This window comes from Eschrichtius robustus, chromosome 2 (assembly GCF_028021215.1).
Source record: "Eschrichtius robustus isolate mEscRob2 chromosome 2, mEscRob2.pri, whole genome shotgun sequence".
Classification (NCBI taxonomy): domain Eukaryota; kingdom Metazoa; phylum Chordata; class Mammalia; order Artiodactyla; family Eschrichtiidae; genus Eschrichtius; species Eschrichtius robustus.
The window spans coordinates 30,872,476-30,895,844 of record NC_090825.1 but is presented as its reverse complement, the minus strand read 5'-3'; the positions used below and the strand labels follow the sequence as shown (position 1 = coordinate 30,895,844).

The window sequence follows — 23,369 nt, the reverse complement described above, 5'->3', positions numbered from 1 at the left end:
TAGTTAATCAAGTCCAGGAAGCACAGAGAGTTCCAAACAGGATAAATCCAAAGAGAAACACGCCAAGACACATATTAATCAAACTATCAAAAATTAAATACAAAAAAAATATATTAAAAGCAGCAGGGGAAAAACAACATATAACACACAAGGGAATCCCCATAAGGTTAACAGCTGATCTTTCAGCAGAAACTCTGTAGCCAGAAGGGAGTGGCAGGACATATTTAAAGTGATGAAAGGGAAAAACCTACAACCAAGATTACTCTACCCGTCAAGGATCTCATACAGATTTCATGGAGAAATTAAAACCTTTATAAACAAGCAACAGCTAAGAGAATTCAGCACCACCAAACCAGCTTTACAACAAATGCTAAAGAAACTTCTCTAGGCAGGAAACACAAGAGAAGGAAAAGACCTACAATAACAAACCCAAAACAATTAAGAAAATGGTAATAGGAGCATACATATCGATAATTACCTTAAATGTAAATGGATTAAATGCTCCAACCAAAAGACACAGACTGGCTGAATGGATACAAAAACAAGACCCATATATATGCTGTCTAGAAGAGACCCACTTCAGACCATGGGACACATACAGACTGAAAGTGAGGGGATGGAAAAAGATATTCCATGCAAATGGAAATCAAAAGAAAGCTGGAGTAGCAATTCTCATATCAGACAAAATAGACTTTAATATAAAGACTATTACAAGAGACAAAGAAGGACACTACATAATGATCAAGGGATCGATCCAAGAAGAAGATATAGCAATTGTAAATATATATGCACTCAACATAGGAGCACCTCAATACATAAGGCAAATACGAACAGCCATAAAGGGGGAAATCGCCAGTAACACAATCAGAGTAGGGGACTTTAACACCCCACTTTCACCAATGGACAGATCATCCAAAATGAAAATAAATAAGGAAACACAAGCTTTAAATGATACATTAAACAAGATGGACTTAATTGATATTTATAGGACATTCCACCCAAAAACAACAGAATACACATTCTTCTCAAGTGCTCATGGAACATTCTCCAGGATAGATCATATCTTGGGTCACAAATCAAGCCTTGGTAAATTTAAGAAAATTGAAATCGTGTCAAGTATCTTTTCCGACCACAATGCTATGAGACTAGATATCAATTACAGGAAAAAATCTGTAAAAAATACAAAGACATGGAGGCTAAACAATACACTACTTAATAATAAAGAGATTACTGAAGAAATCAAAGAGGAAATCAAAAAATACCTAGAAACAAATGATAATGAAAACATGACGACCCAAAACCTATGGGATGCAACAAAAGCAGTTCTAAGAGGGAAGTTTATAGCAATACAATCCTATCTTAAGAAGCAAGAAACATGTCAAATAAACAACCTAACCTTACACCTAAAGCAATTAGAGAAAGAAGAACAAAAAAACCCCAAAGTTAGCAGAAGGAAAGAAATCATAAAGATCAGATCAGGAACAAATGAAAAAGAAATGAAGGAAACGATAGCAAAGATCAATAAAAGTAAAAGCTAGTTCTTTGAGAAGATAAACAAAATTGATAAACCATTAGCCAGACTCATCAAGAAAAAAAGGGAGAAGACTCAAATCAATAGAATTAGAAATGAAAAAGGAGAAGTAACAACTGACACTGCAGAAAATACAAAGGATCATGAGAGATTACTACAAGCAACTCTATGCCAATAAAATAGACAACCTGGAAGAAATGGACAAATTCTTAGAAATGCACAACCTCCGAGACTGAACCAGGAAGAAATAGAAAATGAACAGACCAATCACAAGCACTGAAATTGAAACTGTGATTAAAAATCTTCCAACAAACAAAAGCCCAGGACCAGATGGCTTCACAGGCGAATTCTATCAAACATTTAGAGAAGAGCTAACACCTATCCTTCTCAAACTCTTCCAAAATATAGCAGAGGGAGGAATACTCCCAATCTCATTCTATGAGGCCACCATCACCCTGATACCAAAACCAGACAAACATGTCACAAAGAAAGAAAACTATAGGCCGATATCACTGATGAACATAGATGCAAAAATCCTCAACAAACTACTAACAAACAGAATCCAACAGCACATTAAAAGGATCATACACCATGATCAAGTGGGGTTTATACCAGGAATGCAAGGATTCTTCAATATACGCAAATCAATCAGTGTGATACACCATATTAACAAACTGAAGGAGAAAAACCAAACGATCATCTCAATAGATGCAGAGAAAGCTTTTGACAAAATTCAACACCCATTTATGATTAAAACCCTCCAGAAAGTAGGCATAGAGGGAACTTTCCTCAACATAATAAAGGCCATATATGACAAACCCACAGCCAACATCATCCTCAATGGTGAAAAACTGAAACCATTTCCACTAAGATCAGGAACAAGACAAGGTTGCCCACTGTCACCACTATTATTCAACATAGTTTTGGAAGTTTTAGCCACAGCAATCAGAGAAGAAAAAGAAATAAAAGGAATCCAAATCGGAAAAGAAGAAGTAAAGCTGTCACTGTTTGCAGATGATATGATACTATACACAGAGAATCCTAAAGATGCTACCAGAAAAGTACTAGAGCTAATCAATGAATTTGGTAAAGTAGCAGGATACAAAATTAATGCACAGAAATCTGTAGCCCTCCTATACACTAATGATGAAAAATCTGAAAGTGAAATTAAGGAAACACTCCCGTTTACCACTGCAACGAAAACAATAAAATATCTAGGAATAAACCTACCTAAGGAGACAAAAGACCTGTATGCAGAAAATTATAAGACACTGATGAAAGAATTTAAAGATGATACAAATAGATGGAGAGATACACCATGTTCTTGGATTGGAAGAATCAACATTGTGAAAATGACTCTACTACCCAAAGCAATCTACAGATTCAATGCAATCCCTATCAAACTACCAATGGCATTTTTCACAGAACTAGAACAAAAAATTTCACAATTTGTATGGAAACACAAAAGACCCCGAATAGCCAAAGCAATCTTGAGAAAGAAAATTGGAGCTGGAGGAATCAGGCTCCCTGACTTCAGACTATACTACAAAGCTACAGTAATCAAGACAGTATGGTACTGGCACAAAAACAGAAATATAGATCAATGGAACAGGATAGAAAGCCCAGAGGTAAACCCACGCACATATGGTCACCTTATCTTTGATAAAGGAGGCAAGACTATACAATGGAGAAAAGAGAGCCTCTTCAATAAGTAGTGCTGGGAAAACTGGACAGGTACATGTAAAAGTAAGAAATTAGAACACTCCCTAACACCATACACAAAAATAAACTCAAAATGGATTAAAGACCTAAATGTAAGGCTAGACACTATCAAACTCTTATGGGAAAACATAGGCAGAACAGTCTATGACATACATCACAGCAAGATCCTTTTTGACCCACCTCCTAGAGAAGTGGAAATAAAAACAAAAATAAACAAATGGGACCTAATGAAACTTCAAAGCTTTTGCACAGCAAAGGAAACCACAAACAAGACGAAAGGACAACCCTCAGAATGGGAGAAAATATTTGCAAATGAAGCAACTGACAAAGGATTAATCTCCAAAATTTACAAGCAGCTCATGCAGCTCAATATCAATAAAAACAAACAACCCATTCCAAAAATGGGCAGAAGATCTAAATAGACATTTCTCCAAAGAAAATATACAGATTGCTAACAAACACATGAAAGAATGCTCAACATCATTAATCATTAGAGAAATGCAAATCAAAACTACAGTGAGAAAAAAAAAAAAAAACACTACAGTGAGATATCATCTCACACTGGTCAGAATGGCCATCATCAGAAAATCTGCAAAGAATAAATGCTGGAGAGGGTGTGGAGAAAAGGGAACACTCTTGCACTGTTGGTGGGAATGTAAATTGATACAGCCACTATGGAGAACTACTATGCAGCCACTATGCAGTTTCCCTAAAAAACTAAAAATAGAACTACCATATGACCCAGCAATCCCACTACTGGGCATATACCCTGAGAAAACCATAATTCAAAAAGAGTCATGTAACAAAATGTTCACTGCAGCTCTATTTACAATAGCCAGGACATGGAAGCAACCTAAGTGTCCATCAACAGATGAATGGATGAAGAAGATGTGGCACATGTATACAACGGAATATTACTCAGCCATAAAAAGAAACGAAATTGAGTTATTTGTAGTGAGGTGGATGGACCTAGAGTCTGTCATACAGAGTGAAGTAAGTCAGAAAGAGAAAAACAAATACTGTATGTTAACACATATATATGGAATCTAAAAAAAAAAAAATAGGTCATTAAGAACCTAGGGGCAAGATGGGAATAAAGACACAGACCTACTAGAGAATGGACTTGAGGATATGGGGATGGGGAAGGGTAAGCTGTGACAAAGTGAGAGAGTGGCATGGACGTATATACACTACCAAACGTAAAACAGATAGCTAGTGGGAAGCAGCCACATAGCACAGGGAGATCAGCTCGGTGCTTTGTGACCACCTAGAGGGGTGGGATAGGGAGGGTGGGAGGGAGGGAGACGCAAGAGGGAAGAGATGTGGGAACATATGTATATGTATAAGTGATTCACTTTGTTATAAAGCAGAAAGTAACACCATTGTAAAGCAATTATACTCCAATAAAGATGTTAAAAAAAAATAAAGTATTTTGCCTTGTAAAAGACTTTATTAAGAAAAAGAAAAAAAACAAGCAACAGACTGGGAGAAAACAGCCCAAGAACTTGGTATCTAGAATATATAGAGGACTCTCAAAATAAATAGTAAGAAACAAACACCCTGATTTAAAACTGTGCAAAAGACTTGAAGAGGCATTTCACCCAAGAGAATATAACCATGGAAAATGGACACATGAAGATATTCAACATCACTGGCCATTAGGAAAATCCAAATTATAACCACTCCACACACCTATTAGAATGTATAAAATAAAAAATGTTACAATACAAAGTGTTGGTAAGGATGCAGAGCAAGTAAAAAAAACACATACACTGTTGGTGGGAATACAAAATGACATTGTTAATCTGAAGATGGCTTGGCAGTTTCTTATAAAAATAAATATACACTCACTATATGACCCAGCGAGCCTACTCTTAGGTATTTGCCCTAGAGAAAAGAAAACTTACATTCACACAAAAACCTCTATATGAATGCTTACAGCAGCTCCATCTGTAATCTCCAAAAATTAGAAATAATCAAATGTCCTTTAGTAGATAAAAAAACTGTGCTATATCCATACAGTGGAATACTATTCAGCAATAAAATGCAACAAGTTATTGATACACACAACTAACCTGGATGAGTCTCAAAGGAGTCTGCTGAAAGAAGTTGATCTAAAAAGGTTACACACTATATGAGTCCATTTGTATGACATTCTTGAAAAGTCAACACTATAGTGATGGAGAACAGACCAGTGAATGCCAGGGATAAGGAGTGGACAGCGAGGGAGGGGGTAAGAGGGTGACTATAGAGGGATGGCACAAAGGAGTTTTTAGGGGGTGATGGAACTAACTGTTCTGTATCCTGATTGTATTGATGGAACTACAGGAATGTATAGGGGTTAAAAATCACAGAACTGTACACTTTAAAAATAATAAAAAATAATCAGCCTAAGCTTGTTCCTTTCATTTTCCCTACATAAAATATTTTAAGACTTGATAAGGTACATAGTAACAGTTAAACCATCATGAAATTCGTGGCTTCTTTCCTCTCTATTCTCACGTGCCTACAGATGAACACTCAACTGCACTCTTTAAATCCTGAGAACTACTGTCCTGGAACATCCATAGCATGATACCTTTAGGTGCAATGAAAAGTAATTTAATCACATCTTAAGGACACTAGCCCCATCCTGGACACTGTGAGGCTAACTTAGCAGGGGATTCCAGCTGAGTTCCAGTTACTGAATCTGAAGAAAGGGTTTAGTAAGTCAAATCACAAAAGTGGTAAAAATGCAATATTTTTTTCCATCATAGCCCAATGGCATGTCTTTTCTTTGCTACTTAAAGAAAACCTAAATGTCCATCAACAAAGGAATGGATAAAGAATGGATATGAAAAAAAAAAAAAAGAATGGATATGGATGTGGTACATACAAACAACGGAATATTACTCAGCCACAAAAAGGAACGAAACTGGGTCATCTGTAGAGACGTGGATGGACCTAGAGAGTGTTATACAGAGTGAAGTAAGTCACAAAAACAAATATCGTATATTAACACATATATGTGGAATCCAGAAAAATGGTATAGATGACCTTAATTGCCAAGCAGACACAGAGACACAGACATAGAGAACAAGTGTATGGATACCAAGGGGGAAAGGGGTGGGGTGGGAGGAATTGGGAGATAGGGATTGACACATATACACTATTGATACTATGTATAAAATAGACAACTGATGGGAACATACTGTATAGCACAGGGAAGTCTACTTAATGCACTGTAGTGTCCAAAATGGAGGGGATATATGTATATTTATGGCTGATTCATTTTGCCGTGCAGTAGAAGCTAACACAACATTGTAAAGCAACTATAGTCCAATAAAAATTAATTTTTTAAAAAAAGAAAATATTCTTACAGAAAGTAGCACTGACCGTTGTGCTTCTTGACAGTAAAACATTGTCCTAATAACCAGGCACAGGACCCTGGGAAAAGGTAGTGCTAGAAAAAGAACCTTGTAACTGCTGTGTTGGCAAATTTACACTAAAACTCCATCATCATCTATTTACTCCCAGGTTCCCTATCAAATATTCATATATCTCAGAAGACTAGGAAACACGCAGTGCTCACATACCCTTTTAGTTGCCGATGAGCAAATGCTCAATAAACCTATATTGAGTATATTGTCTTATCATTTGGCAGTGGGAAAACAAACATATTTTACTAAATACAAACATACTAGTCAGAACCCATCTAGAATCTACATTGTTTAATCCTCCCAAGAAAGTAAATTTCACTAAGCTGATACTGCTTTATTCAAAATAATACATAATTCAAAGCAACTGCTATTCCCTAGCCAACCAGCTGCCTGATTGCTCTTTAATAAAAGTCAGATAATGGAAAGCTAGTTAACTCAAAGCCCATTTTTTTTCCATCCCCTTGTGCTTCACATTAAGAAGGTTTCACTATATTTTAGAAAGCAGATAAATGCCAAATATAGTCTTTCTTTCAAGCTTATTTTCAGTTGGCATTTGCACTGCATATAGCTCAAGTTCTCTCTGTGTACTATTCCTTATGTGATCCTGACTGGGCAAAGACACCACTTGACTCCTTTACTTCTAGAAAACGCTTAAAGACGTGTGATTCGGACTGAGCTGGGACTTTATATCAGTAAAGACAGATCATTAGTCTATTCCCAGTACAAAATGGAAGAACAGTTGAGTTCTTCAGCTCCTTCAGAGACAAACTTTCACAGGCACAGCTTCATTAATTCATTAAGTTTGAAGTAAATTCCCATGTTAGTCGTTATCTGTATTCAAATATAAGAACAAAGACACATTCCAAAGCCAATTCTGAGGACTCCTTGGAATATCCATTAATTTGAATGACCTTTCTGTTCTCATTCACATGTACAAATAACATGGGGTGATTGTAGTCTGAAGAGTCAGCATGTCCCTTACACTTATTAATTAAGATACACAGCTAGATTCACGAAGGGTCTATTATTTCATGGCCCCATTATATCCATTTATACTTAATCAATCTCTTTGGATTTAAAATATCAATATTCTCTCCTAATAAGAACACAAAAACTTTTTATGTGAAATGGAAGTGCTAATTCTTTCATTTTATATGTTATATGTCATTTTACATATTGACACATACAGCAATTTTCTTGGACATCAAAATTCATTAATTTAAAGGTCATATCTGGGTATAATCTATGGGTAATGTGATAAGATATGATGTTTAGAAAAATAATGCGAACTCAAGTTCTCTTCAGAACTTCACCTAACTATATAAAGAAGGACAGACAGTTGGTATTTTTATGGAAATTTTTGTTCTTTTAAAGAAATCTCTTTTTTTTACACAATATGGACCTTACCTTCTTCTCAATATATGCAGTAGGCTATCTCTGTAATCGGATAAGTAGGTCTGAAATAAGAAACTTTCCCCACCTTTTGGTAAACATATAAACTATTACTTAATTAACATAATTTTAACAATAATTATGTATTTTTCAACCAATACCTATGATAATAAGGGGCAGAGATACAGCCTGTAGGTAGCTAGGCAGTAAGTAAGTAAGTGTGCATAATCCAGATTTCATCTCCCACAGGAGAGGGATATTGCAGAGAACAAGTAGTGGTAGAAAGAAACAAAACTCTAAGATAATCCTTGTTCTTTGCTATCTATTCTCTTCAACGGTTAAAAAACGTTCCTAAAGATAATCGAATATTCTTTAGATGATCACAAAGGAGTTTTTTTCTTCCTTAAAAGACCTTTACTATTACCTTTCTTATATGGGCACCAGGATTCTCAATCAACTTTGAAATGCCTAAGGCAGTCTAGTTGAAAACGCCGAAGCAAATTTCCCTTCCCTTCCGTTCAGTAGCCGTGCTAAATGCTATAGCTATGTTTTAAAAATAAAGGTTTAGTTTTTCTCTTTCTTCTCTTCACTTTGTACATTCAGTGTTTACAGAAACACAGATCTCTCACCAAACTACGTAAACAAACAAACAAATTAGTAGAGAAGTTGGGACCAAGTGTGAAATTTCTGGCTGTTTTCCTTTCCACCTTTTTCTTCTCTCTACACAAGGGAATGTCTGTTCTTTCTTAAATTACTGCCCAAAGCAACTGAGGTGAAGAGGCCACCATCTTAATACCAGGTCAAAACAACTTCATTTCACTATGCTTGGGTTAAAGAGTATAAATGGTAATATACTAGTACAACTGCATAAACCATGTCCCTTGATTTATATTAGTAAAGAAGGAAATTCTATTAATCATTTTGCAACAAAGTATAGTTTGATGAAAAATCACTAAGCTAATAATAGTTTTAAGTGTTCTTTCACAGCATTTCCTGAAATAACTGGAACTTTGAAAAGACTTAAAAATTTCTCTGTTTCTTCTAAACATAATTACCTTTTAAAAAAATGATAGGTCATCTCCAAATTACATTTAGTCCATTCCTTCTCTCCTATGCTTTTTCACATAAAATAGAGTAATGGAAGCTTTTTACACAATATATAAACATTCTAGGGTCCCATCTACACAAAGACAAAGGTGAGCTTTTAAATTCAAGATCAAATTATATTCTGGAATTTATCTTAGAAAAGAGGCTAAGCACATTATTCAAATTACAACGAAGTAGATGATAAATGAGGATATGCATTTTTTTTAAACTTGAGGAAACAAAATTGGACTAGGAAAAGGAAACACCTAAAAATAATTTCAGCAGAATTTTAAAATGTGTACAAACATCACACAGTAAAAATAGTAAATGTTAAACATTTGTCATCTCCTAGCGAAGAGTGTTGAGAGTCTCTAAACTGAATAGAGAAAGAAAAATTTTCAGAGCATATGACAATGCAGAGTGTAATTAAAACCATTTTTAAAGTTTGTTTCAAAACTAAATATGGAAAATATAATTATTATATTTTAAAAAGCTATTTATTGTGAAGATTGTAGGACAGTTTTTAGTTATTAGGAAATTAATTGTATAGATTGTTAACATTCCCTAACTGAAAACAATGTTTGCCTCCCTATATATATATTGAGCTTGGCATTCCAGAATATAACTATCTAGGGATTTATTTAGTTTTAGAAAAGGGTGTGGGAAAATGCAGTCAATCATACTTTACTGAAGTAAATGGCTGTAGGATAGACCTACCAGCACCATTGCCTGTGCCTAGTCAAACAAGCAAACAGCTAAATGTTGATATTAAGAATATGAGATGCTGCCTTTTAGCTAAATTAAAACTCAATACAGTAAGTACCTTATTATAGCAGAGTGTGGTATCTCCAAAAGAAATGACAATCCTGGCTTTTAATGACAAAAATACAATTAAATAAAAGAGGTGTTTTTTGGCCCTTCTAGCAAAGTGTCCACCCTCTTTATCCATCCCAAAGAATGAATCTGTTTATTTTTCTACATTCCAAGAAGACTTAAAACTTGCGAAAATAGGGATCAAAGGGGCAGTTTAAAGTCCCTTTAGCATATCGTTCTACAATATAAACAGAAAACAATGCTGTCTGATGTTAACAACCAAAAAAAGACAAACAAATCCTAAATCAATGATTTAAAAGGCCACTTTAAGGTGTGTGGTTTTGTCCCTATTTGAAGTTCTCTCTTCATCCATCTATTAAAATGCATCTCAAAATCAGTTTTCTGACTTTTCTAAGATAATTCAATATATGATAAACTCTGTTTCCTTAATGACCTCACTCTTTTCTTTGTATCTCTTCACTTGCTCATCCCTTAAATGCTCTGGTTTCCTAGGGCACATCTTCTCTATCCTTCATGCCCTTTCTGTGATCAAACTAATCAGCAACCAACATTTCAACTATGAACTATAAATACTCCTCCCAAAACTGTGTCTTCTTTCTTCTAAGCACCAAAGTTATCTACCCATCTGCCCACTGAACATCTCCACACAGAGGTCCTAAAGGTACTTCAAGTTCAACATACCAACAACAGACTCGCTGTCTTTCTTCTAAAACCTGCTTTCTTTTTTTCCTTTAATTGCAGGGAACACTGACCCAGTCTCCTAAATTATACATATACAAATAAATACTATGTCTTGTAAATCTAACCTTCACACTTCAATAAAAATCAACATCTAAGACCGGGATCTGAATATGTCATTCCTTTGTTTTAAAAAAAAAACAAAAAACAAAAAACCATAAGATAAAGTCACTTTATTATGGTATACAAAGTCAGTTTACCCTGTCATCTCTAGATACTTCTCTCCTGCCTCACTCTCCAAAGACACACCTGTGCTCTACAGTATGCATTACTTGCACTTCCCAACTATACCATTCACTCATTCAATAAACAAGCACCTTCTATGTGCCAGGCACTGTTCTGAGCATTGGGGATATTGCAGTGAACAAAACAGACAAAGTTTCTGCCCTCATGGGCGTACATCCTGGTGGAAGCAGACAGACAAAAACAAATATATAATAGATGAGATGGTGGTAAGTGCCATGGAGAAAAACATCTAGTTAGAAAAGCAATTCAGAGCAACACAACAAACAGTGTGTTCTGTACACTTATGACATCCACATGTCTTTAATAAAAGTACAATCATACTTCTATATCCCTTAATTTAATTACATTTCAATTTAAATTATAATTTAAAAACACAACCCCATGAGTAATACTGAGATGTATAGTCGTTGAGAGGCATTAAAAAAAAAAAAAAAAAAACAAAACCAGCTTATTTCTGGAACAACCAATTATAATAATTTTATTTTTTGAGATTAAAGTTGATAGAGTCAAGAGTGTTTTTCTTTGATTCTAGTGTTTTAGTTGGCTCCTGGATGCACCCAAAAAAAAGTATTATTAGTGTTGGCACATTTCAAATTATGTCATGAGATTAGAATCTATAAAACTTAAGTACTCATCTAGAATTAGTCTCATTGTTAGTTCATTGTCTCTATACCATGGTTTCAAATTTAGCGCCTACAACTTAAGACTCCACAGTAATATTAAAACATTAGAGACAGGAGCTTTTTGCTGGTGATTTAAAAACAGTTGTTCAATTGTCTGAATCATTTAAGTACATAATATGTCTCAACTGTTTATGTAGAGCTGAAACAACCGGAGAAACCTACATAAGAGCACTGTTTAAGATACAGGATATTACTAAAGGATTTGACTATGAGCCAAAGAAAATTTGCACAGACATTAATTGGCCTGTTTCATACTCGAAAAATAACAATGATTTGCCTTACCATCTAAATAATAATACATACTTTCAAAGACTTTAAAGGAACTCAGATTTTCCTCTGGGAATCTTCACTATTATTGTATTACATACAGCTCCAGTCTCTAGACATGAATGAATGAATGAATGAATGCACGCATGCTGGTGTTTTAGTGCTTACATAAATATGTAAACAAAACTAAGGGGGGGTTTTTCGGATGTGGAAGTTAAATCTGAAATGTTTTAAACTTCTAATAACTAAATAGATATTAACCTCAGTGGAAGCTGAGTCTTACCTTAATGACAAGCCTAACAAGGAGAATTCTGTCAAAGTTTTCAAACAGTGATATACTTCATCACATTCTGAGGGCATAACGTTTCACTTCTGTCCATAACCCCTGAATCCTTACAAACATGCACACTGTGGGAAGCTCCTTTCTGTATGCTACATGAAGATCAGTTTCTTCTCTCCTCAAATTGGTTGGCAGAGCGGGTAAACATCCCAGGCCCAGCTGAAATTCTGACTAAAGTGTGGGCCTATAGGAAATATTGGGTTGGGGAGGGAAAAGTGTAGATAAGCCAGTCTGCAATGTACTAATAATTCCTGTGTTGGAGAAAAAAAGCAGCTACCACTGTACTGTAAGGGCAAGAACTTACGTTCTATTTCAAAACCAAAACCAAAACCAAAACCAAAAATGGCTAAGAGGCAAACTTCACTTCATTCTCAAGGCTGGGAGGAAAGAACACACATACCGCATCTGTGATGTCTATTTCATACACCCTTTGGAAAGTCCTGCGCTCAAAGAAAACAAGTTTGCCGCTGCCACATCCCCTTTGAACAGATGTACCGGTGACTATGAGTTTATCATCTGGACTGAAACAGCAGTCAGTCCTACAGACAAAAAGAGTTTATAAGTATAGGCTTATGGCGCCACAACAGTGCAGTGATAATGAGTTAAAGTATAAACAACCTCACTGTAATAAGAGACAACTCTTACATAGGGTTTATAGTAAGTCAGGCACTTATATTAATTCACTTAATACTCACAATAATCCTATGAAGTAGATACTATTATCCCCATTTTACTGATTAGGAAACTGAGGCAGGCAGAGGTTAAATAAACCTTGCCCAAGATCACAAAAGTAAGTGGTACAGCTGGGATTCGAACTTAGACAGCCTGACTCCAGAATCTGTGCTCTAATTTCAATACATTATAATATCTTTCAATGTAAATAACGTGTGGGAAAAACTCAATATAGACATTGACCCTGTCTATACACAAATAGACAGTATATGACTAATGTCTAAGTAGTGATTATTTTGATCAGTTTTGGAATTATTTTTATCAGCACTACCTCTCAAACAATTTGAGCTTTGTCAAGTCAAGCACCATGAAATGAGGAGCAGCTTGTACGGCTGGAACCTAATTGATGGCTGTGATTCAACAGCTCTTGTGATGAGAGGTCTGGCCACCTGACTGAATAATCTAAGACATGAGCCAAAGACGCTATCTAGTTAGCATTACTTGCAGCAGGCACAAGGCTCAAAAAATTCGTATCAGCTATAAATTCATGTTTGTTTATCCATCTGTTTGTTTTAACAGATAAATGCCATGGGCAATAGACTGTGTCAGAGTTAGTGCTCTGATATTATACAGCTTCCTCCATTTGCTGCTTCCATTACCTTCACACTCTCCTTCTTGGTCATTATTTAATACAGATGAGAAATTTTATTTCTACCAAAATAGAAATTTTTGCTTAGGCACCAATTGTAGGACTTAGAGATCAAATCCCAACCTCAGCTGTTTGCAGAAAAATCTTTAAAGCTTCAGTTACCAACTTAGTAGAATGCAGATAACAGTGTTCAGCTACCCAGAGCAAGACAGTTTGAATAAGTGACGGTTACCGAATTATTGATTGAAATGATGATAAGAAAAAATTGAGAAAATGACATATAATATCCAGTAACTATGAAGAATTGCTTTAATGGTATGAGGATTCAAATTTCAAAAGAAAACAAATAAAAGACAGGCCTACTCTGTCATTTATACACTATTAAAAGAACAACTCAACCCTTTAAAATGTTTTTACTACCCCAAGACCTACATATGCATACAATATATATATTCACACACACACAAATACATGAACAGCCATCATTTCAACTTCAAAAATAAAATTTTATATTCTGAAGAATGTACAAAATGAAAGGAAAAATAAAAATTCATCTTTCAAAAAACCTATTTCAATCACTCTTCAAGTCCCTTTTCTAGAAAATCTAAGAAACTATAAATTAACATGAAGATGAAAAAATTACTTTTCCATTCTCTTGTGCTTATCAAATATTAAAAATATGCTACTTACATTGGGAACATGGTGGGAAGACCCGAGGCTGAAAAAAGTGGCTTATTAAACTGTCGGATGTCCCATAATTTTAAGGTATCATCACCTGATAGAGGAATGAGAAAGGAAAAAAAAAGGCAGAAAGTAAATTTTGCAAAAAAGAACCAGTCCCAAGTTTAGAGTTTGCAAAACTTAGTGTATAACTATAAGAAAAGGAAGGGAGAGAGGGAGGCGGGGGAGGGAGGGAGAGAGAGAGAAAGGAAGGAGGCAGGAGGGAAGGAAGGAGGGAAGGGGATGCACATGACACGTTTTACTTTTTAACTAGGGAGCTTGAGAGCAGGAGTTGTGAGAACGGTAGAAGGATACATGATAATGAACTAGCTTCCTAGAAATTACTTTCCAGATTGATGTAGCATCTGCAGGCTAGAAGGAACCCTGGAGAATCTTCTCTAAAGAGTGACTTTAGAGCAGATGGTAGTTTCCCTGTGGTATATTTGAGCATAACTTGACTTCTTAAGAAGATATTAATTTAGCAACCACCAGGACTGAAAATAGTTCAGTTCACAACAGATTCTTTTTCCCACTAGTGTGTGGGTGAAACTATCCATTAACATTAATGAGAGTGAGCCAATGTGATTCCTCTCCCTCCAGTGTAACTCTATCTGTGGCTATCATTCTTCACCTTGCTGGGGAGTATAGCTTTTCCAAGCCAAAGTATAATTAATATTCTTTAAAGAATCACTTTTGAAGTATTTCTATAGGACTACTAATTCCTGTTCATAATGAAAGCCAAAACTCATATAAGTAATATCTTTGCTGTTCCTTTTCCCCAGTGTCCACAGCTGAGACCTGCCTCAACCCCCTGGGTCCAATAAGGAATCAGTACCAGATGCAAGTGAGGTGAGTGGAGAGTTCAATAAAAATCCCCATTCTCTCCCCAGCAACCCTGACTCTGAAACCCAACTTTTGGCAGGTGCACTAATCCACAACTGGCTGGATTGGAGACCTGCTTATACTGGAAGAACTTTGTAAGGCTCACCTTTTTGCTTTTAGTCTTTAAAAAAAGGTTACACATCCCCACAATCCTCAAACAATAAGAAAACATTAGTCTGTATTAAACAGTTTAGTTAACCTGGCAGGTTCTGGAGCTAGCAGCAGCACCTTACAACACTCTGGGGACTCTGCTGAACAGAGAGACTTCCATCTGGTATATTCTATACATCCAGGAAGGAGAATGGTGGAATACAGTATACATGTTCTGTTGACGACATGTTACCCAACAACTAGTATAGGATGGAAGGGGAAGGTAAAAATTATCACTAAAACGGCTTGACTGAAATTGAGTTAATCCTATACTTCTAAGGCAGTAATAATCAACTGGGTGGGGCTGGGCTATTTCAGAATCCTCCAGGAAGAATTTTCAAAGTACACTCCTCTGTTATTCCCCTCTTCTTTCCCCACTCTACCTCGGAGATTGGGGTATACCACTCTAGAGGTGCGAGAGTGAATGTGAGAATTTCCCAGTGGAGGATTTATCATTTTGAAAACCTTCCCAGGGAATTCAGATACATTCTTGGGGTAAGAATCACTGATGTAAGTACAGAGTATAGTACATAGTCTTAATTAAGAGTCATCTTAGGACTCAAAGAACAGGTTAGAATTGATGAACCAAAACATATATTTTATACATATCCATCTTTGCCATGTATACCGTAAATAGAAAATACATGTGCATGTGCTTTGATTTTTTTAAAATTATGTAAGTGAGGGTAGTTTGGGTATAATATATCAATATAAGGCTTCCCTGGAAGAAAGAGAATCTGGATGGAGTTCCCAAGGGTAAACGGGCACGGACCAGTTAAACTGAGGGGAGAGCTGTGCCAACTCTATGTCCTCCTCACTTCCATACCCTCTACATCAGGCTGTAAATTCTTTCAGGAAAGGAACCCTGCTATGATGTCCACAGTTTATGCCAAGCACCTAGCATAATGCTTAGCTCAGATCAGTTGCTCAATATACAGTAAAGTGAGTGAATGAATGACTAAACTCAGTGTTGCTAGATTAATTTGGCCTGTGGAATAAAGACTAAATCCTTTATGTGATATTTAAGGCTATCTGTAACATGGCTCCAACCTACTTACCTTGATTCTTTTCTCTCCCCACAAATGGGCCTACTGGAAGATCCTCAGTCACGCCCCATACTTCCCCCTAATGCTTTGTTCATAAGCTGCCCTCACTATTTCATTATTTCCTTCTATCAGCATACTACTTATTCACGTGAGAAAGATTTAGCAAAAAGTTAGAAACAATCTCTATTCAACCATATGAGTGTGGATAGGTAAACTTACAATATGACCACATACAATTACATAGCTATTAAAAAAATAACATCCAGGTATACAAATTTTTTTTTAACTGAACTGAGTTAGTGTTTGAACTGGAAAAAAATCAATGGTCAGCAAATAGAAGAGTTTGAAATACCAGACCCAGAACTATAAAATGATATAGAAAGAATATAGAATATCATCTACAAAAGTCCATAAGGTAGAGGCAATGGTCATCCTTGCAGGCTCCAAATGCTGATGGAATTTGGAGCTAAAATGAAAACTTAGGCAAAAAAGTACATATTTTCTAAATTTTACTTGAAAATTTTAATAAAATAATGTTGCCAAGTTGGAAATGCATTTTAATGAAAAAAACTAGACTGGCAAAGGTACATTAACAAAAGCACAGCTAGCTTTACTAAGCACTAGGATATTAGTGTGACATTCGTTAGAGTTACATACGATCATTTTATATATAGAAACATATCAAAAAGAAAGCTTCTAACCTACCTCCACGAGAGGCAAGGACATTACCATCATAGGAAAAAGTCACGGAAGAAGTGTCTGTGCCCGGGTCATGAGCTTGTTTATAGTGGAATTTAGGATGAACCTGTTTGCAAAGACAAGCAAAGTGTTAACATCTCATCTGAATTCAGATGAGAACGTTTTTGTGGCAAAAATATTTTACTTTATCATCCAAAAAATGATATATAGCTACATGAAAAATATTAATTTCACCTGATGATAGTTTTCTTATTTTGGAAAAAATTTCAAAGGGCTTTTAAAAACATCCATTTGCTTTAATAAGCGAAAAGAAGAGACCAGGTTAAGTTCTAGTAGGAGATATTTTTCAGATTGCCTTAGCAAGCTCTGAGCAACACAAGATTAGCACCGCATTTAGTTCTTCTCATTATACTTAAAAAGTTTTGGGGACCATTTCCTACAGTTATCTGAATAAATATAAATAAAAATTACAAATGAACATATTATTAACTCAAAAATATCACTGTATTCCTAGTATATGCCAGACACTGTGCACATGGTGGTAAGTCTTGAACTATCTTTAGTGTGCCTGTAGGATAATGTTGTTGTTGATGATGATAACGACAGCTAGCCATTACACAATGCTTACCATACCCTCCTAGGCACTATATTCTTTTACTAACTTGCCTACGGTGCTCACGTTCACTCTAGAAGATTATCGTCATTTTACAGATTAGGAAACTAAGCACAGAGACTTAAGTACCTTGTCCAAAATCACAGAGCTAGTAAGTGGTCGAGCTAGGAGTTTGAACCAAAAAGCCTACTCCTAAACACTACCCTATACCCCCTCTCTACGGATGTATGCTATTAGTCTTTTTACTTGCAATGTCACTTCTGAACAGTTAATGACTTATAAAAGTAACTCTACTACACTAATCTTGCCACCCATTTATGATTCAGTAACCAGAACAGGCCAAAGTACTAGGGAATCAATTATCCCAGATCCACCAGGCTGGATAATTACACGGTGAATGGCCAGGGACATTACTAGTGATGACAGCATGTAGGTCTCCCCTGGCAGCCACAGGTATAGGAATACAAATGACCCATCTCCATCAGTATGCAGCAACCATAACAAAGAATGAGTCACAAAACAGAGCTCACGTACATTAGCCTCCCAATAATATCCCCGATACTCCCATCACTGAGCTTTCACCAAAAAGTTTCCAGTAACGAGGACACACTACCTCACAAAAGCAAGCCTTCAAAAAAAAATTGTATATATTGAGTTAAAATTGTCTTGTCAAATACATCACTTAACTCAGACCTTCTGTTTTAATAAGGACCAGAGCTTCCTTGGCCTTTTGCGGAACTGTTACACTCAGATTTCTTTTCATTATATTCCTAGGTTAGTTCTAATGATTCTTGTGTCCCATTGTCACAATTTAAATTTAAATAAATTTTCAGAAGGTTAAATGGTAAAAAATAAATAAATAAATAATAAAATTGTCTTCCCTCTTCCTCCACGTGACAGTCTTAGAAATTTATATTAAAGACAGTAATCATGCTTCCTCCTTTCATGGATATAAATAATTCATTGATTCATCTTTTTTTTTATATATTGGGAATCAACTGTATGGCAGATACATGGGTTAGCAGGGAAACACAAATGTGCCGAGATAAACATGGCTTCTCTCCTCAGAGGTGATAGACGGTCCCCCTGAAAGGACACAGATAAGCATACAGAGTGACAAGTGCTACAGTGGGGAAGTATAGAGTAATTTGAGAACACTGAAGAGAGGTTCTTAATCAGAGCAGGAGAAGAGAGGAAAAAAAAGAGGGACAAAAAGAAATCAGAGGTGCAGTGGATAAAGTAAAAGTTAGCAGACGAAGGAGCAGGATGCAGGGTCTAGAACGGCTATTCCAGTCAGAGGGTACTCACTGCATTGTGGTAGCAGAATTTTGAACCCCATGACCTCTGCAATCCCTGGTGTTATGCCCATGAATATGTTACTCTACTTAGCAAAAGGGACTTTGCAGGCATAATTAAGGTTACTAGTTAGCCGACCTTAAAATAGGGAGATTATATCCTGGATTACCCAGGGGGGACTGAAGAGTCACATGAGTCCTTAAAAGCAGAGTTTTCGGGACTTCCCTGGTGGCGCAGTGGTTAAGAATCCGCCTGCCAATGCAGGGGACACGGGTTCGAGCCCTGGTCCGAGAAGATCCCACATGCCGCGGAGCAGCTAAGCCCAAGTGCCACAACTACTGAGCCTGTGCTCTAGAGCCCGCGAGCCACAGCTACTGAGGCCGCAGGCCACAGCTACTGAGCCCACACGCCACAGCTACTGAGCCCACGCTCCGCAACTACTGAAGCCCGCGTGCTCCAGGGCCCCCGTTCCACAACTACTGAGCCCGCATGCTCTAGGGCCCCTGTGCCGCAACTACCGAGCCCAGGTGCCTAGAGCCTGTGCTCCACAACAAGAGAAGCCACCTCAAGAAGAAGCCGGCGCACTGCGACGAAGAGCAGCCCCTGCTCGCTGCAACTAGAGAAAGCCCGCGCGCAGCAACGAAGACCCAACACAGCCAAAAAAAAGAAAAGCAGAGCTTTCTCCTGGCTGAGGACAGAGAAGGAAGCCATAAAGACGTGCCAGAAGAGTAAGAGAGATTTTAAGAATGAGAAACGTTTGACATGCCACTATAGACTTAAAAGATGTATCAAAGAAACAGGGATCTGAACATGGGTTTTAACTGCATAGGTCCACTTATACACAGATTTTTTTTCAATAAATACATAGTACAGTATTACATGATCTGTGGTTGGTTGAATCCACAAATGTGGAACCATGGATATGGAGGGCAGACTGTAAAGTTACATGTGGATTTTCAACTGCTCGCAGGGTGGTGGGAGGAGCGTGTGTTGGTGCCCCTAACCCCAAACCTCCCCACATGTTCAAGGGTCAAGTGTACTTTGAGTGTAGCCTGGTGAAACCCTAAAACCCTAAGAAGAGAATCCAACCATACCATGTCAGGCTTCTTACCTACAGAAATTGTGAAATGATAAACTGGTGGTTTTTTAAGCCACTAAATTTGTGGTAGTAATCTGTTACTAAGCGATAGAAAACCAACACACGCATATTGGAAGGCCTGAAGGGAAAGGAGCTGGTTGATTCAAAGAACTAAAAGAAGTTAATCACGACGAAGAGGGAAAGGACAGGTGAGAGGTGACATAAGCAGGGCCCAGATCACGCCTTGCAGGCCATGTTAAGGGCTTAAACTTTATCCTGAAGGTAAAAGGAGTTGCTAAGGGATTTTACACAGAGGAGTAGTAGTGTGACTAGGTTTGCTTATCTTTAAAAGATCATTCTTGGACACGTGGAGAGTAGATTGAACATATTTTTTTTGTTCCTCAGAAAAGCAGAACTCTGCTACTAATCTCAATAAGGAAAATATGCCACTTAGTTATATTTCAACAACTTATCAACTCCTAAACTCTAAATAAAGCTTTTGAAAGATACTACAGCGGTAACAGTTTACCAGAAAGTCCTATACTTACATGTGGCCTCTCAGTGAAATTAATTTTTTATTTGTTTTAAATGTTTTATTTATTTTTAATGCTAATAAATACATATATACATCTAAACAGAAGGAAGACCCATCACTTCATGAATTATCAGTAAGGTAATGTGGTATAGCAAAAAGAGCACTGGTCCAGGACCAGGAGATATGAAATCTGGACTTAGTTCAGTCAAAAACTAGCAGTATGACTGGGGACAAATTACTTAGCCTCTCCAGATCACAATTTTATCTTCTGTAAAATAAATGGATTGAACTAGATGATTTCTAAAGTCACTTACAGCTCTATGATTCTTTAGGAAAAGACAAAAACTGGTAAATACATAATATTTTATAATTCGACTAACTGATCAAATGTACTTTTTATTATTAATAGAGCAAAATAGATCATGAATACCAATATTCTAAAAGATAAATACACACACATATATATAGATATGTACATATCATATACCAGTCAGGTGGGATAAAGAACCTTAAAAGGTGTAGAATCCAAAGCAATCATATCACGTACACTTCCTCATGAGCCCAAGAGCAAGCAGGTAGTTCTGTTTCGACAGATTTTATGTCAAGTGTGCTCTTCAATTATTAACTTCACTTTAACCAGTAACAAAAGTTTATTCCAATGAAATAAAATGGATAGCCAGAGGAGATCTTAAATTTGTATAAAACATCAATATTTGGACAGTCTGTGATGAAAAATACCCTCACATTTTGAAAACAAAGTCAACCTGACTGAAAAACACTTCTGGCATAATGTGGGAAATCTAAAACTGCAACTTCTCCTTTAATTCCTTTTATAATCATCCTAGGCAAAGAACATTATTCTTTAGGGAAGTTGAGATTATTAACTCCTTTATATAGGTTTCCTGTTCTTAGGAGTGCCTTATGTTAGATTTGGAGAACATCAAGTCTCAAATATTCAGAGTGATGGGAAATGCAAGCACAAAAACCTAGAGTTTTAAAGGCCCTCTCTGAGATCATACAGTACAAACTTCCAACTGGTAAAACTGTCCCTTCTCAGCAGATGGTCATAGAGCCTCCAGCAGTACAGAACTCATTACATCACAAGCAACAACAGTGCATTTGTCTGGGTGGCTCTAATTGGCAACACCTTTCTTAAACTGGGTCCAAGCCTCCCTCCTTCTAACATCTACTTGTGAGTCCTGGTCCTGCCTTCTGTGGCTATGCTAATTCTAGTTTTTCCTCTCTAAGGAAGTATGCCAAATTCTCAAAGAAAAATATGATGCCTAGCCCAAAGTCTTAAATATACCACTTTCTGTAATTCTAAATAGGCCAAATATTCTATGGTGGTAACAGAGGTCAGTGAGTTTACATCCAGCAGCTAGCTAGATCCCAATATCTTTCCATCGCTCTAGTGTGTATCTATCAATGCAAGAGGAAAGACAGCCCTCAAAAGGATCAAAACATGTTTTGTAATCAATAAAACAGTGGGATAAACTATTCTAAAAAAGAGAGAATTTAAATAAATTTCTGGGCTGAAAATAGGGGACGATTTAGTGGAAAGAATACTGGTCTTAGAGCCAAGCCAACTTGACCTAAAATTTCAGCTTACTACATTTAGTTTGACCCTGGCCAAGAGGCTTAATCTTTCTGTCTCACAGTTTATTAATCTTTCAAATAACATGCCCTACACATCTTCGCACTCTTACTCTTTTTCCCCAACTCCCAAAGAAACTGAGCTGCATTTGACCTACTATCTCCCTGCGTTGCGTCAATGCCACACATTTATTTATTCAGTCTATAGCGGGCACCTCCTCTCAGAACGTTGCTGAAATGCAACTATGCTACCGAAACACAAACTCTGAGAGCAAGATGAAGCAAATGCTAGGCTATCTAACAAACTAGGTGTACTAACATTTAACTGTCCTCTCAAATCTACTCTTAGGTCTCCCTAAATAGATATAAATTTTCTTTTTCATTGAGAATCTATTTTCAAGCTTCGTTATAATCAAGCAATTCCAATCAATTCTTTATTTTCAATCACATGTTAGGTTTACTTACCATACCAGGATTAAAAATATTCCAGGATTTTTTTAAATGCCAAGATTAAAAAACAGAATAGATATAGGTCAAGACTGAATATAATTTCCTCCTGTTCCTCTGATTTTGGAGATCTGTAGTAAGGATTATGAGAATAATGTATACAAAAATATAGGAACTGTCATAGAAAGGTACTTTGCAATTTCCTATGCCCATGAAGGCTTCATTTTAATAAAAGGAAATTAGACAATAAAACCTCTGCAAAAGATTCTGTGATAATCAAATTAATATATTGTATGAAAATATGGTATAATGATAAAAAGCACAGAGGGTGGAATCAGACTGGTGAGTTCAAATCCAGGCTTCACCGCTTATCATCTTGGGCTAATCTCCCTATGCCATCTATTAAACGAGATTAATAATAGTACCCACTCCATAAGCTGCTAGGAGAATTTAATGAGGTAATGCAAGTGTGTCACACTCCTTTGCAATACAACTTTGCTTTGCTTTTCATCAATATGTGGCATGTATTTCTTTACACCTTGAGTCTGGGTATGGACAGGTGACTTGTTTGGGATTATAGGACATGTAGCCAAGAAAATGTGTCTCTCAGACTTCCCACTGTGAAAAGCATAATGACTAGCACTCACTACCTCTGTGACAAGGCCAGGCTTTCCACGGGCTCCTCCTCACCAACGATTGCGCACAGGGGAGAAAGGACTCCTGATTAGCCT

The 23,369-nt window shown here is 36.6% G+C and overlaps 1 protein-coding gene across 2 annotated transcripts in view; it reads right to left on the bottom strand.

Annotated features, from left to right (window-relative positions):
• The window catches only part of WDR70 (WD repeat domain 70), a 307,909-nt gene that overhangs the window by 38,021 nt on the left and 246,519 nt on the right, over nt 1-23,369 (bottom strand). For both annotated transcript variants that reach the window (XM_068535256.1, XM_068535255.1), the window contains exons 11-13: nt 17,083-17,182; nt 14,270-14,354; nt 12,659-12,797 (exon numbers count right to left, since the gene is read on the bottom strand). In XM_068535256.1, coding sequence (XP_068391357.1) covers nt 12,659-12,797; nt 14,270-14,354; nt 17,083-17,182 — 324 coding nt within the window. The remainder of the gene's footprint in view (nt 1-12,658; nt 12,798-14,269; nt 14,355-17,082; nt 17,183-23,369) is intronic.